Source organism: Acromyrmex echinatior, chromosome 1 (genome assembly GCF_024713525.1).
Source record: "Acromyrmex echinatior isolate Ae372 chromosome 1, ASM2471352v2, whole genome shotgun sequence".
NCBI classification, from domain to species: domain Eukaryota; kingdom Metazoa; phylum Arthropoda; class Insecta; order Hymenoptera; family Formicidae; genus Acromyrmex; species Acromyrmex echinatior.
The window spans coordinates 15,023,824-15,043,570 of NC_141852.1; the positions used below are offsets into that span (position 1 = coordinate 15,023,824).

The window sequence follows — 19,747 nt, forward strand, 5'->3', positions numbered from 1 at the left end:
TATGTCTTTGGTTCGCGTCACCGGAACCAATATAATGACTAAGGCTGTGTTTCAAGATTTGCTAGGACTGAAAATTTATAGTACAAATTTATAGTACATGACGTAAACTACAGATTTTCAGTACTAGCAATAAATTTTGAAACACAATCTATATATTCGCGTCGCGTTAGAGCATACTCCATGGGCGCTCCATGGGCTCCATTTGCCTCATCTCAAAAGGTGATACAGTTAGGGTATGTTACGCATGCGTAAAGTTATTCACATAAACTTGTATAACCGCACAAAGAAAATTATTCAATTACATTTTACGTGCGTCTATATAAGGAAATGTGATTGGATAATTTTCTTTATGCATATGTTTATGCGACTATGCAAGTTGTGTGGATATATCCTTATGATTGAAAATGTACTACAAGTATATCGAAAAATTTCAGATTCATTTATTTTATATAAAAATGCATTTTTTTAATAAATGCGTTTTTGATATAAATATAAAAATATAATATAACATAATATAATATAATAATAATAAAATAAAATAATAAAATAAAATATAAATAAATAAATAAATAACTAAATAAATAAATAAATAAATAAATAAATAAATAAAATAAACAAAAAATAAAATAAAAAAGTAAAATAAAATATAATATAACTTTTATATTTATTTATTAAAAACATATTTGTTTTGTATAAAAACACTTTTCAAATAAATCGAGGTAACACAAAATATCCGAGGCAAATGTCGCGCTGGGATTGCGGTGCAATTGCGCACTGTAGCAATTGCTCACTGCCAATCACAGCAATCTCTGCTTAAGGAATTTTTTAAATTTGTTTTAAGCGCTGTGATTGGCTGTGTAAAATTGAACCGAGGGCAATTACCGTATACTCCGACTCGCTCGAGTAATCTCACGGATTAAGTTAGGTGACATATTCACTTGTCCTAAATCCGTTCGTGTTACTGAATGTTGTTGCACATGATCCAACTGCTTCAACCGCCATTTTATCTGTGATCCAAGCTTTCTGGATTAATTTGGAGCATGCGATGTGAATAAACCTTTTGACTTTAAGCGAGACTTAAAATTCTCTCTGTCTCGTTTTAATACCGAAAGAGAGACAGAGACAGAGTTTTAAGCCTCGTTTAAAATCAAAGTAACATTGGTGCAATCAAATCTAAGGGTACGATCTCATGGAATTGGCGCAATGCGGAACGCTTGTGATTGGTCATGACTTCATTCCGTCGATTCCTCTAAAATATTATATATTTTGCTATGTCCCAGTGTCCATGGCACAGAATTTCCAGAATACGCAATTAGTGTTGACCAATCACAAGAACTTTCCCATAGATCATTAGATCCACCAGAATAGCGTTTGTCATTGACTTGCATTGATTGCGTCATCTGCAAGTTCCGCTCTATGGGACCTAGGAAATTCCTGCGGATCGGAAATCACACATATGTACAGGGACATTGCCCCCGACTTCATTTTGTACCCATTTTGATTTTGATTTATATTTTCATCTTTCTGTATACTACATATACAACATTCGTGTTCTGATCATATTGACCTCTGTTTATCTGGGGACTTAATTAATTACCTTCAGGATTATGTTGAAATTTCATTATCACTCCATTCTTGTTATTTACCAAATGTTAAACAAGGATGACATAACACCCGAAGAACATGAGAATCCAAACACGCCTCAGCATGTTGATTATAACCATGCGCTTGTAGGAGACAGTTTTCTCCATTTAAACCAGCTTAATGAGGTTAGTTTTTATAAGTATACATATGTACACGCACACATACAGGCATTGACGGAATCCGCAAAAGAAATTTGCGCAATAGAAAGCGGCGGAATCAGCGGGATGAAGCCATGACCAATCACGAGCGTTCCGCCAATTCCTCATTGCGCAATTCTGCAATGAGGAATAAATCACCTATTGTAAATCCGGATTTACCCACTCTAGTCCATACGAGCTATAAGGCTAATTCTACAATGTGCTTTTTGTTTTTTGTTTTTTGCTGTTTATCTTTTGTCTTATTGACCAAAAAGGCAAGAGACAAACAGCAAGAAACAGGATACAAAGAGTACATTGTAGAATTAGCCTTTTATTAAAGAAACGTCCAATGACTGCAGCTCTACAAGTTGAAAAAAAATGTAAGTTTTTAACTTTTTTTTATTTTAATAAAAAATCTATTGCAGCACTACCAAATTTTGCGTATTATATTAAATATATTAGGTGTTGGAATTAATTCGTAGCGTTTTTTAATGAAAGAATGTTATTTATTTCACATGAGCATTAAAAAATACATTAATGAAAGTACTTCCCATCACTTGTAAAACGCTACGAATTAATTCCAACACCTAATATATTTCTATACTTTAATCCTGTAAAATGATTTTTTATTTCGTTTAGTAAATTCGAAAATTTATATTGATCTGCAAAATCCCAATAATTTGGCCACTCTAGCATCTCCTTAAATTATACTTGTATTATAAGACGTTTTAAAGCAATTATTAAAATATTTTCGAGACGTTTTATTCGCATTTTGTTCCAGACATGATGGTTGTGTTCCGAAATTCACTGCTATATAAGTCCTGAAAATATATAGTATACGTAACGTAAACTGTAGACTTTCAGCGCTGGCAATGAATTTTGGAATATAATCGATGTTGTCTGAAAACTGCATATTAACTAGTATTTTCAATTTAGTAGAATTTCTATTAGATTTGAAGATTTTTTGTTTTTACTGGAAAATTTTTGGGAAGTACAAAAAGTTTAGGAGAATTTTCAAGTGAGTTTTCAAAAGGAAGATACAAAAAAGCTTAGATTATAGCTAAAATATTGAGAAAATTGCAATATAAGGAATAACTTTCGAATAGATTTAGCAACAGTAATATTAAGTGCATAGTGCATCATGGATTAACACATGTTGATATACGATATTGGGTGTTTTTCAGCAAGGCAGTCACATACAAGTGTCATAACACAGTGAATCATTACATTCTTGTTGTTTGCCTACGTTAAAAAAGGATAAAATGATACACTGTGTTACACAGTGTCTGTGTCCTTGCTGGAAAACACCTATTATCTAAGCTATGCCTAGATAATATATTACTGCCAGTTGTCAATACAGTATATACTCTGTTTAATGACCTGATGAGAGAATGACCTCGGATCGGATGAAAACTCGTTTTGAACAGGTCTTTATTGTACAGTATTACATCGCTTGCGTAAACCGAAATCATTCTCTCATTGAACAGAATATAGTATACGTAACGGAACTATAGATTTCCAGTACTGGCAATTGGCTAATATACGAATATGGCCCTAGATACTACAGGATTAGCTCATTAACTTCAATTTAATCACCGATTGTTACATTGGAACTGATCAATCGCACTTGCTATTCAACAGAATTGATTAATCACGGTTAATATTTAATCGACTGATTCGGTTAATTGAAGTTGATGAGACTGGTCCATAAAATTCCAAAAATACAAGCGTGCATTTATTGATAAAAGCATAATTTGTATATGGACTAAAAAATTGGAAGTTTTTCGTTTTAATAAAAATCGAATAAAATAATATCGAAAATATAATTTTACAATAGTCCTTCTTATTCTTCGATAAATCTAACTCGAAAAAAATCGAGAAAGATCGAATTTGTCACTCGGAGCTGAAGATGCACATGCGCCAACCGTATCAGCTGTTAGCAGTAGCAAACTACTTAGGCTGTGTTGTAAATTTACTGCTAGCATTGTTCTACTACTAACATGTCAGAAAGACCAGAAGGATCCGAACACAAAGAGTTTATAAAGAAAATCGAAGCCTAGCATTTTGATATCGTCAGGTTGTATTTTATTGCTACATTTTGCGAGGATCACTGTTCTGTACGATCATTTAAATTTATTTTAATCCACATATTGTATATACTCGTACACTTCAGTGAAATATCAACTATGAAAAGCAAATGAATTGAAATTACACACACACGCGCGCGCACACACATATACATATATATATTACGTATATTCAAATAATAAGTCATTTCATTCTTTAGAAAAATAGATACAATTGGGCAATTTCATAATATCGATGTTATAATTTCAGCATAAATCAAGTCGTGTAAACATAATCTATACAGGGAAATACCTTGCATAATGCTAATGCCAGTATTGTAAGATTCTAGCCTTATAACTTGAGAAGTAGGTACTTAACGAAAAAATTTTATTATAGTGAAAAAGGGGGGAAAAGTTATTTGGGATGTCCCATTTTAATGTCCCACCCCAAATAACTTTTTTATTTTTGAACCTCCATTTTTCATTGCATATTCTTGTAGCTTACTTCGAGAGCTTTCCAAAACACTAGAATAAAATATTTTTTCGTTAAGTACCTACTTCTCGAGTTATAAGGCTCGAATGTTACAGTATCGCCGGCATTAGCATTGCGCAAGATGTCTGATCGATGATTAAAACCTTTTGAATGTTGTTCAGAATCATATCTTGAATAATATTTGTCGAGATCAAGATCAATTAGAGGTTGTATCTCTTATTTTCATTTTTGTACTAAAAATTCATTTTTACGTAAATAGTGTTTTCCATATGATAACATAAATCAATACAAGTAAAGCATCGATCTATCTTCGTTACTCATGGAATACAAAGATAGAATGACGTTTGTGTCAACTTATATCACTTGCGGAAACATTTTAACGAAAAAACACATAAGAAAAATTACATAAATTGAAACTCATCAATTAAAAAATTTTGTAAAAATATTCGGCATACGTATACGGAACCACATTGTCACGTAGCGTAATTTTTTTACATTTTTGATTAACATTTTTCATCATCAACTCATCAATTGTAAAAATGTATTCCCATTTCAATTTATGAAATAACCCTGAAAATTTAAAAATATAATTCGAATGAATTGTATAATTAAAAAATTCTACTATGTGACGACGCGGTCCGTATACCGTATGTCGAATATGATAATATTTTTACAAAATTTTTTAATTGATGAGTTGATGAAAAATGTTAATAAAAATTGTAAATAAATGGAAAATGATTTATTTATATGAAATTGAAGTAAAAATAATTTATCCATAGAACAATTTAAGATCTTTAAAATTGATTTCTTGTATTTTTTTTTGTTCGATTAACGATTTCAACGGTATATAATTATTTAAATGTTTGCATAAGTGACGTTTTTTTATAATTTCTGCAACTTATAAGTATGAATAACTTTATAAAAAAATTTGATATTTTTTTCACGAAATACATATCTCATATTTTTATCTATAGAATATGAGGGCAAATTTAAAAAAAGAGAAAATAAAAATGACAATGTTTCAAAGTCTGATTTGACAGTGAGACATCAAAGATATGCGTGAGGAAGTCATGTAAAAAAATACGTTAAGTTAAATATGTTAAGAAATATATGTGAAAAATACATTTCATCATCACACATTTAATCGTTAAATGAATCATTTATTTTCTTATGTCTCATAACTTTTGCAATGTAAAGATGATTTACGAAAAATTTTTGTAACGATAAGTTTCGGCTATTTTTATTTCGCACGACAATCCGAATTCGAAAAACTGTAGAGATAGACGAAAGAAAAAAATAAGATTTTAAAAAGTTGAAAACTTTATAATTCCGATATTTTTTAATACGAATTCATTTTTCGTTTTGAAAGAAACACTTGACTAACTTATGTCAACATATGTTATTACATTGTCTAATTAAAATCGAACGATTAATCGTGTAAAGAAGGCGATAAGTCATAAAATAGATGTGAATAAAATTGATGTAAAATACGAATTGTATTTTTTTTTAGAGCAATAATAGTACAGTTAATTGAAAAGAAGTAGGGGCAAAAAGTAATATAAAAATAATATAAAAGGAATAGAAATAGAAATCCAAATGATAAGAACACTTTAAATTGAAAATACTAAACTTGAAAAGAGGTAGATCTATTTGCAGTAAGAAAAATGTAGAAGATGTATTTCGTTTTGTATCCTTATGCGTCTTTTTAACATTTTAAAATACGTATATTATTTACGTAACAATAGTTTAAAAATATAACAATTGGAGCATTGAATACCCATTCAGTGAGCATTATTGTAAGGAAGAATTCTTCGAGATGACTTTTTAAAGACTTTTTAAACCTCATTAAAATCTTTTGAAAATTATATTTAAAAAAATCGTTCTGTAAGATGTCTTTCAAAGCTGCGTTCCATAAAGAATAAAATGATGCATCAATGATGCTTAAGATTTGGCAACATTTTATTTTGCATTTGTGTTGTCTTGTATTTTGTCTCCTTCATTTCAATACTCGTCTATATCTGCGACGTCTCCTTCAGTTGAACTCTGAACATCATTCCTCTCTTAATCCTCTTATTATCGATACCAAGATTACTTATCCTTCCTCATATGTCCACTAAGTTCCGTGTCGTTTTCTTCTACACCTCTGTCAAATATTTTAATTCTTTTCCTGATTCCAATAAAAACTTCTTTTTTGTCTTCCTTTCGTTCCGCTACTTCGCATCTCATCGCGTCACTTCCAGTATTTAAACGAGACTGATAAAATCAGTGTGTTGCGCGCGTGTGTGTGTATGATTTTAGCTATTAGTTTACCTCAGTGCTTACAAAGATTTACACATTTCCGGCCGATTCCGGCGCGCTACCTTCACTAGTACTCGAGGCTTGGCTCACGTGACTCTGACTCAGCAGCGTCTCGGTAGCGTAAACATGCGGAGATTACCTTACGTTATTAAAGAATATTTTTCTTGCAAAATAATTTTTATTTCCTTAAAAAAATCAAATACTAAATTTTCTAAAACATTTTGTCATAATAATTCTTGCCTACCAGAAACCGAACTTCTCGATGTAAATTTATAACAATTATTGAATGATTTCTGGTAGGCAAGAATTATTATGACAAATGTGTTAGTTATTCTAGAAACTTCTCGATGTAAATTTATAACAATTATTTTCTGACAAGAATTATTATGATAAAATGTTTTAGAAAATTTAGTATTTGATTTTTTTAAGGAAATAAAAATTATTTTGCAAAAAAAATATTCTTTAATAACGTAAGGAACGACCTTCGCACGTTTAAGCTACTGAGACGCTCCTGAGCCAGAGCGTGGCGCCCGGCGGCTCGGCCTTGAGCGGTAATGAGGATTACGCACCGAAATCGGCCCGAAATGTGCAAATCTTTGCATTTTTACCTTATTTTACATTGTTGTCTATTCTGGTTTTGTTACTGGTAGGCTTTGTAACAGCAATTTTGCTGATGCCTAATCATTTGCAAGCTATTATTGTCTTTGTATTTATGCTTATGTTAACTATAGTCTATTGTATCATATTTTATGTCTATTACTCTGTTAACATGTAGTCTTTTTCATAAAGCTTTGCAATAAACTAAACTAAATTAAATTAAATTAAATTATGATATCAACTTTTATATATGCTATTACGCGGTATTTAATTTCTCGTTAATTTCTCGTAAGAACCATATAAGATAGAGTAAAAAACATAATGAGATCTTTCTTCGATTTTCTAACAGAGTTCTGTTCTAACAGAGAGATTTTTTTTAATTCAATCCCCAAAATAGAACTCTAAGAAAATAAGTGAAATAAGTGAAATAAGTGAAATAAGTGAAGATGAGATCTGTGAAATGTAAATGAGATGACCACACATTTTAATATTTACTGTTGATCAATTAAGTTTTTTCCTTTTGCTATGTTGCAAATAACAAGTTGCCTTTATCTTATCATCACTTATGACGTATGGTAGTTTTTATTCTCTTTTTATTTTCGTTTTTTATTAATTATCTGTATATACTTCTGCATATATTTCCGCATATACTTTTTGCGCATTTATTTGGATTTGGCGATGTATCCATATGTATTTTTATTCATAATGTAAAAAACCATGTAAAAAATCAAGTAAATCAATTTCAAGAATGTGCAATCAATGGGCGCATTCAGCGAATTCAACAGTTGAGTGACCGCTCATTGTTATTGGTGTATTTTTTTAGCTCATTCAGATTTTAGATCTAGAAGAATATATCAATAAGCGAGCGCTCACTCATAAACATATATAATTATATATGAAATATGTCCATACATATTCATACATCCTTCCTTCTTTTGTAAAATTATTTTTTAGTGTAATAGCAATAATAATGTGAAAACATAAAAATATTGAAGGGATAATTTTCGCATTGTTTGTTTTAGATAAAGACAAGTTTGGAAAAAATTGCTCATACATAATTATACATAATTTTATATAATTATACGTAAGTAATTTTTTTTATTTCTTTTTATTTAACTTGATTTTTTCTAAAACAAATAGTGCGAAAATTACCTTTTTAATTATTTTTAATGTTTTCACATTATTATTATTATTTCTATTATATTAAAAAGTAATTTTACAAAAGCAAAAAGGATGGACATATTTCATATATAATTATACATATTTATGAATATTTGTATATATAGGTGTACAAAAAAGTTCTGAGCTTTTTTTTGTAAAATTCAATCTTTATTCAAAAACAAACGAAAAAATATTAATCAGCGAAATATTCTCCGTTTGCATCAACGACCTTTTGCCATATTTCGGGGAGCTTGCGAATTCCTTGACGATAGAATTCGTCCGTTTCAATCTTTTCAGGGCGTCCAGCACGCGATTCATCTTTAAGACTGAAATCTCCTTGGCGAAACTTTTGATACCGTCTTTTACATGTAGCATGACTTACAGCGTTCTCTCCATATGCAGCACAAATCATTGCAGTGGCTTCAGCAGCATTTTTCTTCAGATGAAACGCGAAGTGGATGGAAAATCGAATATGCTCTTTTGTTATTGCCATCGTGAACACTACTGATTTTTTAGGTTATGTGCATCAAACGCCAAACCGTATGGCATTTTAGAAGGCCAAATGTTAACGCTTTAAAACCGCAAAAGGGCGGGAAGATATATAAAATTTAAATTGTTATTTCGGTTGTATCAAATCTAAAGCTCAGAACTTTTTTGTACACCTAATATTTATATATGTTTATATATATTTATACATATTCATGCAAAATTTTAAGTAGTTAAAAGATAACATTTGTGATCAATTAAAATTTGATCTCAAATTTTATAAATTAATATAAAGCTGCTATTAAAAATTTACTAATTATCAGAAATTCAACTATTATTGTGAGTAATGTTACGCCTAGTATTCTTACATCATGCTTTTATCTGCGAGCTACAATCACTACTGCGTTGATTTATATATTTTGATTAAATATATTAGATGGCTGTATAGTATATATTAGCCAAGAAGCAGCCAAAAAGATCAATATGAGATTCAATGGCAGCTAATAACATCCAACAAATTTTTATTATAAATATGCCCTAACTAACTGCACAAAAAACAAATAATTTGGCTTATAATAGATTTATACAACGAATAGTCATATTTAAAGCTAGTTTTAAATAAATAACTTTTATTTTGAAACTAACGTGGTTCTAATATTAACACATATAAAAAATAAGAGCATAAAAAACCACAGCACAAGTTATAGTTTGTGATATTTAATTATTATTACATTCATTAAAACATTAAACGTTTCGGCCACAATCTGGCCATCTTCAGTAATTCAATAATATTCTTAAAACGCAGAGTTACATCTAGTTGACATTAAATTCAACAGTCGAGAGTTGTAATTAAATAAACATGTTCTTTTGTATGTGAAGATGCTTCATGCAGTAATGTTACACGGTCAATTGTCATATCAAGAAAAGTGTAGAACAAGAATTTCCTGATTCTAAATAAAATTGTATATATTAAAATCTTCTAGTCGGAATATAAAGAAATAAAATCGTTACCTGTTTTACAGCAAAAAAACCAAACGATGAATCTCGAATATTTCTTTTACACAGTTAGAATTTTGTCGTGACATTATGTGTTGTTATTTGTCCTATCATATATTTTACCACTATTTATATATCTGAGTCAAAATTTTTAGAAAGTTCTAGAATTGTTTATTAACAGAAAGAGACATCCTTTTTTAGAAGAGGAAAATAAACCTCAGACAAACCTTCCGTGTCACTTTGCTTATTGATACCACTTGTTTGTCTTTTTATATGTATCATTTCCGAAATTCTTCTTTTCGCTAAAGATTGTTCTCTATCTAAAATTCTTATATTATCCCAATCTAATTCATGCATCTCATTCATACGGTGACGTGAGACCACAGAAATTTCGGAAGAAGGTTTTCTTATATCAGCCTTATGTTCTTTAATCCGAGTTTTTAATTTCCTTTTGGTTTGGCCAACATAAGAAGATTCACAGTTTAAGCAATTAATTTTATAAACTACTCCGCATTGGTCATCCTTAGGCAAAGCATCCTTTCCTGTCTTAATAAATGTATTCAATTTATTCATTGGTTTATAAGCTATATTAAAACCGTACATATGTGAAAGTTTTTTAAATTTTTCCGAAACTTTGCCCAAATATGGTAACGTGAAAAATTTTTTAGAAGTAACATTAGAGTCACATTCATTATTAATTTCTTTAAGATTTTTATCTAAATTAGTTCTGTTTTCCAACGTTTTAATTCTATTATTTATTGTAGAAAATATAAACTTTAAAGGATAACCATTACTTAGAAACGTGTGAATTAATTCAGAGATGTTTTTTTCATGAAATATAGGATGGGATAAGAATAGAATTCTATCAAATTGCCCAATAATAACTCCCCTTTTATGTTCTAACGGATGATTCGAAAAATAATTCAGATATCTCCCAGAATTGGTAGGTTTTTTATAAATATCGAAGATGATATTTCCTTCCTGTCTCATTAATTTAACATCTAGGAAATGTATGCCGTTATCATCGCCAAAGTCCACAGTAAATTTAAGCCTTTCGTGATATGAGTTAAACAATTCTAGAACTCCTTCAACTTTTTCTTTGTGTATAGCTAATACAATATCGTCCACATAACGAAAATAAAACGATAAATTAATGTTATTCTTGGTAATGATTTCTTGTTCAAAATCTTGTAAAACAATGTTCGCCAGTATGGGGGACAAAGGAGAACCCATTGGCATGCCAAAAATCTGTTTAAATATTTTATTATCAAAACTAAAAAATGTAGAATTAATTATAATCATAATTGCTTTGATAAATTCATGTAAAGGAATCGAAGTCTTATTCTCCATAAGATTCCACCTGCGTTCAATGCTTTTTGATACTAATTCGGTCGGAATATTCGTGTACATGGAGACCACGTCAAATGATATAATACTAAAATTTGTATCAATTGCTTTTCCATTGAGTTTATTTACTAAATCAAAGCTGTTTTTAACGAAACTGAAATTTTTTATATTATTATTGTCAATGATTTCCTTTAAGAAAGTCGCCAGTGGATAAAAAGCACTATTAATACAACTGACAATCAATCTTAAAGGGTGACCTTCTTTGTGAATTTTTGGCAAACCGTAAGATCTCGGAAGTTCGCCGTCCGAAACGTACAATTTTTTATATAAATTAGAATCAATGTACCTCTTATTTTTCCAATTTTTTAATAATTTACCAATTTCAACAGTTATTTTCTTCGTGGGATCTTTTTTGATTGAATCGTATGTAGTATGATCATTAAGAATTTCATACATTTTTTCTTTATAGCTATCACGACTCATAATTACGGTGGTATTCCCTTTATCCGCTCTAGTAATCAAAATATCAGGATTCTCTGAGATGAATCGCTTAACCTCTCTTACACCTTCGTATAAAATTGAATTTTCACAAGATTTACTATTACAATTCTTAATAGCTTTAAGAATTTGGACAGTTTCATTCCTAACATTTTTCATCATCAGCCCTGAAAAGATTATATTCCACGTGTTTGATGAACTCACGTGTGATACCATCCTTACTAACCACGTTATTAGGCAAATTAAACTGTTGACCTAATTAGTAGTAAGGCTAAGGCTTTATCTGAAACTTTAGCATTGCTCAGATTTATCAGCCATTGTTTATTAATATTACTTATATCAAAATTGCTATTAAAACTTTCAGGAGTGATATTAATATTGTATGATGAATGAATTTTGTCAGGATTCATGATTTTAGTTGAAACTGTATTCAATTTTAAAGGTGCATAGGAAGTATCACAATTCATCTCAAAGGTCACACATTTCGTAATATTATAATTAATACGTTTTATATTCACAATTTCTTGGCGAATGTATTTAGCCCGCAGATTAGAGATTTTTTTACCGATTCTATCTTGTTCCTTTTGCCACATAATGTCAAAGTTAAATTCCTAAATAACTTTTAAATGCGAGTATATACATCCAAATTTTTATTCGAACATTTATTAGTTTCATTAGTATATACGAAAAATTTTATTTAATTCGTAATGTTACGATCTTATCAAATTTACAAATAACTACAAAATGCAATTTTACAAGAATCAGGGCTAAGAAAGAAATTAAAAAACTTTTAAATTAATAAGAGACTTGTGCTCAAATTTTACACAGATAGTCAGACGTAATAATAGAACAATCTATAAAATTTTTCTATTTTTTATAGAATTTTGAGATATGATATAATACATTTTTAATCTATAAGTTATCATTTCTAAATCCACTGATAATTTAATCAGCTTAATAAAAGCTGAAATGGATCATCTATTTTTGTAATTCTTTTATAGAATGCATTGTAATTTGTTAAGTATTAATGCGCTTGCTCTTTATTGACACAAGTTTAAAGGAGATATATTTTGTTAATACAATTTCGTTTGTGTAAAAATTAATTAATTTGATTTGTGTGGCATTCATATATAACATTTCTTAATGCAAGTATTTTTTCAATAAAAAACTGTAAGGTATATCAGATTTAAGAATTCTTTAGATATCATTTAAATATTAATAATTAGAAAGGTCAAAAAACATGAGCAACGTTCATTGGACTTTAAAAAATAAACTAATTTATTACAACATACATTTAAAAAATGAGGTAAATAAGTTTTATATTTATAAATTAATCGGAATTAGTTTTTCATCTATAAATTAATCAGAAACGTTTTGATTAATTTATAGATAAAAAAATTTATTTATCTCATTTTTTATCTAACTATTAATTTTTGCTTAGCAACCTCGAGCTAGATATTTTACATATTTTAATCATTTAAACATTTTTTTCCTCTAAAATTAATATATTAGACAACTTATTGATATATCATTAAATTATCTTCAAAATTGTATTATCAGACGTTCTATACAATGACAGAATATACAAATTATATTGTTCATTTGTAATACAATTAAATTATAGAACTCATTTAGATTTAGATAAATCATTTATTATCATTTAGATAAAGTCTTTTTTTTGGACGGAAGATACAAAAAAAAACTTTTTTTTAATGAGATGTAATCTTTTATATTATAAATAATATGATTATAAATAATATAATTTATTATATTTATTCATAAATATAAAAATTTCTTCCGAAAATTTTTGCGTTTTCATTCATATTTTTATACAGTATTATAAATCGTTTTATATTATTAATAGATAAAAAAAAATTGTGATTTATGGAATCGTTTTATATTATTGATGGAATATTGATTTATGCATGGACATTTATTATCAAAAGTTTAGAACTTAAAATAAATTTAAAATAAGAAAACGTATAATCTCGTAAATAATCTTATAATAAAGGATGATGAATTTACAAAATTCTTTCGCGATATAATTATAGGTTTAATATGTTCGATAATTGCGTCGATTTAATTCTTGATAATTGCACAAAATCATGACTTGTTGTTCTGTTATAAATAATAGAATTAAGTTATGTAGTTTAAATTTATATATCATGCAAGTGTCTGAAAAGTCACATAAAGAATCTAACAAGAATTCTATTTTCCTAGAGACAGAAGTTTATTAATTATCTATCTTACGAAATTATTATTTATCTTACGAAAAACATCTGAGATTTTATCAATTTTTCATATATTTTTTGTTCAAAATTTCAGGTAAGATTAAAAATTTGTTTAAATGCAACTTTTAAGTAAATTGAAGTACAAACAACATAAATAAACTGTATATTGAAAATTAGTAAAAAATAGGAATTTCATAAGATTACATTTGTCATTTTCTATAATTAAAGCCATGAAATCTACAGGATAGTAAGGAAAAGATTTTCTACAACGTAGGATATTTATCGAAATCTTACTTGAAAAATGAAAAATCTTACGTGAAAAATTACCTGAGTATTCCTGGACCTTCTAGATAGTCAAAATTCCAGATTAGAAAATTTTTTGAAGCAACTTTAAAATAAAGCAGTGAAATTGAAGTGCGAGCAACGCAAATAAGATATATATTAAAAATTATTAAAAGAGGGGTTTTTTATATTAGATACAATTTTGACTACCTATCACTTTCTGTGATTGTAGAACAAAACTTATAGGATAATATAGAGAAGACGCACTACAATGTAATATCAGTGAATATTCTATTCTGTTGAGTATTATTTTCTACTGCCATCCTGATTTTTTTAAATAAAACTTGCGAAACATACAGTAATATGCATAAATATACACGGATGTTTACACCATACTTATTGCTAATTGATTATCACGTTTTGTGTTATTAAGAAAAAATGATGAAAGAAAGTTTTTTTCAGAAACGGACAGAATTTAAATTTGAAAATGAACTTCCTAAAATTTATTTTCGAATTTTTTTAGCAAATAAATTATTTATCGCGATTCATATCGTTTTGTTTATTGTTTACTCAAAAATTGAGACATATAATTCCAGTCTATTATCAAATAGGAATGAATTGCGTAATATTTGTAATATCTAATAACTAATATTTGTAATATTTGTAATATTTAATAATATATAAGTATAATATTTGTAATATTTAATAATATATATCGGTAGCAGGTATTATTTTATTAGTGAAATAAATGATGAAAAATACAATCTAATGAAATATAAATAACTAAGAATACTGGAGCATATTTAAATAATTCTATTCTTTCAGAAAAATTTAAATACTTTAAATATTGTCTATACGCTATTATTCTCCGTCATGATAATGAAATTTTTGCACTTTCTTATATGAAGGACACTTATACAACTATCAGAGAAGGGAACAGAGAACCCCAAGTGGTATTTCTCAAAACGACATTCTCTATATATATAGTCTGCAACGAACGATTCTGTACGCATAACGGTTGATGCAGCTGGAAAGTACGGATGTGGAGCGAGTAACAGTGGTGCCTAACGGTGATCGGTTTGGACTGCAATTTCTTTAGAGACGTGAATTTCAATATAACTTGAACTTAAAGTTGGTATTTCGATTCATGAATATTCGTATTGTGCCGAGAATATTAAATATATGATTGTTATCTAACGACTTCATGTAACAATGTTATTTGAAGTGTCACTAATTTGTATCTCTATTGTGCTCAGCATCACTTGTTATCATAAAACATGCATATTCTGCAACATAAAATATTATTATATTGGACTAAAGTATCATGGTTACGATGTATTCAACGCCAAATACAATAAAATAGGTAAGAAAAAAAGAAAGATATAAATTTTACATATTTTTACACACATTGCATTATTTAAACTACTCTCTGTACGAAGGTATTGAGTGTTTTAAATGATGCAATACATGCATAATTTTTCGAAATTTTATTTGTATATTATTTAATATTCCAGAAAAGGGATATACAAATAAAATTTTTAATGATATTGCAGTAGAAATTAAATATTAAATAAATAAATGAATACGACACTGTGTATACAAATATTTATGTATTAAATATTTTATTTTTATTTTATTTTGTATATAAATTAGAGAGTCACAATAAATTCTGGAGATATTGATTTTATTGTGCAAAATTATATTAACACGTAAAATTCTTCGTCTCCTTATCAGGAATATATGAAAATTATTTTGAAATAAAAAAAAAATCTTTTACAATTGGATAATATTTAACAATGTAACATTTAATTCTTCGTTTTTTATAATATACTTTTTCAAAATTCGCTATTTATAGAATACGATTAATGAAGCATAATTTTTAATATTACATAATTATAATATTTGTATTATTTTGTTCATATTCTTTTTTTAGATTTATTTCCAAAGCCGAATAAAATTGCAATTGTAACTGGTGGTTCTAGAGGTATAGGAGCGAAAATAGTTGAGCAATTGTTACAGTGTGACATGGAAGTTATAATCGGTAAATTATTTAAGTTATTGTTGATGTAGTATTCTATTGTCAATATATCTAACATGTCAATACATGGAAATATATTAGCTTGTAGAGTAATTAGCGCGGGTGAAAATATTATCCACCAGATTAGAGAATCTGGTGTCATTAGTGGACGAGCAAAGGTTTATAAACTTGACAATTCCTCTCTCGAATCAGTCAAAAAATTTGCAAAGCAAATAAAAGCGGATTATGATAAAATTCATATATTAATTAACAATGGTAAGTGAGTAGACATTTTAACTCTATTCTGACATAGAATGTTGATTGCGTGTAAAAAAGATTATTTTTTTAGCTGGTGTTATGTTTTCTGCCTATAAAAATACAGAAGACGGATACGAAGAACAATGGATGATAAACTATTTATCACATTTTTTACTAACGTCTCTTCTTCTGCCATTATTGAAAACTGGAGGGCATTCGGAAGAATGTAGTAGAATTGTTAATGTTTCTTCATGCGCTCATGACCTCGGCACCATAAATTTTGACTACATCAATAATTTCGACAAGTAATCATAAAAATATTGTTAAGCTATCTTTTTTCATTTATTTCGATGATGAATTTAAGATTATTCGTTAATATATGACATGTGAATTTTCTTAGAACTTAAACAATTATTTTATTATGCAGGGAACTAATTTGCAGGCATGATTCGTATGGACAAAGTAAATTAGCACAGACCATGTCTACGATAACATTGCAGAAACTGTTTAAAGAAAAATCGTTGAATATATTAGTATATTCCGTGCATCCGGGCATAGTGAAAACAGATTTATTCAAAGAAACTTTATTAGCTTGGAACAAATGGCTTATGGTTGGATGGAAGGTAACAATATATATATATACCAAATTTTTTAAATTCTCCACTATTATCAATTCATTTACTATTACTTTACTGTCGCAGACAACTAATCAAGGAGCAACTACAGTAACATATGCTGCAATTAGCAAAGATCTTGAAAAAAAAGGTGGGATATATATTAGTAATTGTAAAGAAATGGCTGTTCCTTACTTAGCCCTCAAAGAGGAAGTTCGGAAACGATTATTTGAATTGTCCTTAAAACAAATATATTTAGAAAATTTTTTCCAATATTTGTAACGAAAATATACACAGTATATTTCTTTATTCCATGTCTTATTAAATAATTCATCATTGAATATATCGCGCACTTATTTTCAATAAATTTATATTAAAAATTAATTTTTTTTTTTTTACATTTAAAACATTCATGCGATGCGTCTATTCTAATTTTAACTAGAAAATGCAAATAACCGATTACACACGCAACATTGAATATGTATGAAAATATTAGAAAAGATGACAGACGATAAACTTTAGAAAGACGTAAAAGAATTCTTTTAGCTAAATCATTCTTTACTGAAATGATGTATATATATATATATATATATATATATATATATATATATGAAATAAGTTTTTTGTGACATGCAAATATTCCTATTCTATAGTATTTTGAACAGATGTTATTATTGTTAGATATTACTTTACATAAATAAATATTAAATACATTTTTTTTTAAATAATCCTTTTTTAAAAATAGCAATACTTCCTTCTTCATAATGCCGATTATTTTTTCTCGTTTGTATTACAAATAACTATGAATTGGAAATCATATATTTTGGCATCTAGCAAGTTGTAATTTATGAAGAAATAGTAATTCTATTCGGATTTAAGAATGAATTAATATACAGGATTCAAAATTCGCATTCACAAGATACTTGTATACTTTATGCTAAAACAAACAACTTTTTTCTTTAATAAAATTATATTCGATAAATAATTTTTTTTATTCATATAACTTCAATCTGCTCTTCTGCAAAATAACTATCTATCAGACGGAAAAGGAAAAAGTTTCTTTTAACATAAAGTATATCACGTCTTGTACTTCGTCAGCACGAAAAAAACTGAAAAAAAAACTAAGGAAATTTCAAGGTTCAACAAGAATCTCATTTTAGACCGTGAGAACATGTGAGAACACAATAATACAAACTAAAAATTAAATTATTGCCTATACCTCCAATCGAAGCTGGATCTTAAATAATTCGATGTTATATATTAGGTGCGCAACTAAGTTCTCGCTGTTATTTTCATGAAAATGCCATCAAAATAACAGCGAGAACTTAGTTGCGCACCTAATATATATATATTATATATGTACATGCATTCATGCATATTTATCATATTTGCGATTATTCGCCGAACTGCGCGCCGAATTGGTTTTCTAGACTTATAAACGCAATTGAATTATGCTGTAATATTATCATAAATTAAATTAAATTGACAAGTAATTTTTAATAATTTGATCAATCAGGTATCATATTAGAAAGATATACTGAAAATTATTAATATACTGAAAAACTGTAAATAAATTTATTGCAAAAAATATTACCTTGGTCTGGAGTCAAACCCGGATCTCTTGTATTCCGTCCTAAGCCTTTAAACTACTGAGACAAAGCATTAAAGATTAAACTTCGACCAGTATAGGCGTTTAATTTCTAGTTCGTATTGATTGTGTTTTTAAAGTCATAATTTATTTTTTTTTTAAGAAATAAGAAAAGACAAACATTAAACTTGATTTTAATTTTTGACTGTCGCAATTTCAATGTAAAATCTATATTTAGCTCTATGAGTTAAAAATATACAATCATTAAGCATTAAAAATGTTAGCTGAGCTATGAAAATTAATGAAGGTGATTAGTATGCAAACGTGTATGCAATGATTAGTATGCAAGCTGATTTAAAGTACCTGTTTCCTCATCACTATTATTTCAAATGGTGACATCGGAAGCAAGATCTAATGTTACAATCTGAAAATAATAATGAGTGAGTAGGAGCATAATTTTCTTGAACGTGAAACGTTTGTTTGATTATATCAATTACATTAAACTTCACACACCACACGCGCGCGCGCGCTTACTGCTTCTTTAACTATTACAACACAGACATTTTCATAATCAACTTTAATCGCTTAAGTACTCTGAAACTGTTGCGACACAGACATTTTCACAATCAATAATATAAATAAAATATTTTATTCAATATTTTACGTAGCAGTATGATTATATTTCGATGCGCGTATATTAAGAGAGATTTTTATATTATATTATACATATAATATAAAAATACAGAAATTCGTATTTAAAAACTTATGTAAAAGTCAATGAAAATATATCTGCTATAAATCTTATATGTAACTTAGTAATAAATTTTGATTGATTTTTTTATATTAGAAATATATAATGTGTGATATAAATTTGTATTGACTATATAATTTTTATAAAATCTACTATAACTAAGGACAAATGGCATGTGCATCGCCCGTGCATTGTTATGTATTCTAACCTCTATAGAGCGTCCGAGATTTATGAATTAAAATAGCATGAAAGTTCTCAAAAAATATATTTAAAAAGTATTTGC

At 28.1% G+C, this 19,747-nt stretch overlaps 2 protein-coding genes across 4 annotated transcripts; one reads left to right on the plus strand and one right to left on the minus strand.

The window, feature by feature from the left end:
- Positions 1-1,970: 1,970 nt before the first annotated feature.
- LOC105146947 (retinol dehydrogenase 12) lies at positions 1,971-19,583 on the plus strand. 3 transcript variants are annotated; one of them, XM_011057620.2, is made up of 7 exons: positions 1,971-2,161; positions 15,145-15,599; positions 16,170-16,277; positions 16,356-16,529; positions 16,603-16,816; positions 16,939-17,134; positions 17,213-19,583. In XM_011057620.2, the coding sequence occupies exons 2-7, from the start codon at positions 15,449-15,451 to the stop codon at positions 17,405-17,407; spliced, it is 1,038 nt and encodes a 345-aa protein (XP_011055922.1). In that variant the 5' UTR covers positions 1,971-2,161; positions 15,145-15,448; the 3' UTR covers positions 17,408-19,583. The 3 variants fall into 3 exon arrangements, with proteins under 3 accessions (XP_011055922.1, XP_087272825.1, XP_011055921.1); XM_087416699.1 differs by lacking the exon at positions 1,971-2,161 and adding an exon at positions 3,689-3,858 and having other exon boundaries at positions 16,954-17,134; XM_011057619.2 differs by lacking the exon at positions 1,971-2,161 and adding an exon at positions 3,692-3,858.
- On the minus strand, positions 9,510-15,157 carry LOC147910995 (uncharacterized). Its single transcript, XM_087416686.1, has 2 exons — positions 9,894-15,157; positions 9,510-9,832 (listed from the first exon to the last, which is right to left on the minus strand). The coding sequence occupies exon 1, from the start codon at positions 11,937-11,939 to the stop codon at positions 10,053-10,055; it is 1,887 nt and encodes a 628-aa protein (XP_087272812.1). The 5' UTR covers positions 11,940-15,157; the 3' UTR covers positions 9,510-9,832; positions 9,894-10,052.
- Positions 19,584-19,747: the final 164 nt, after the last annotated feature.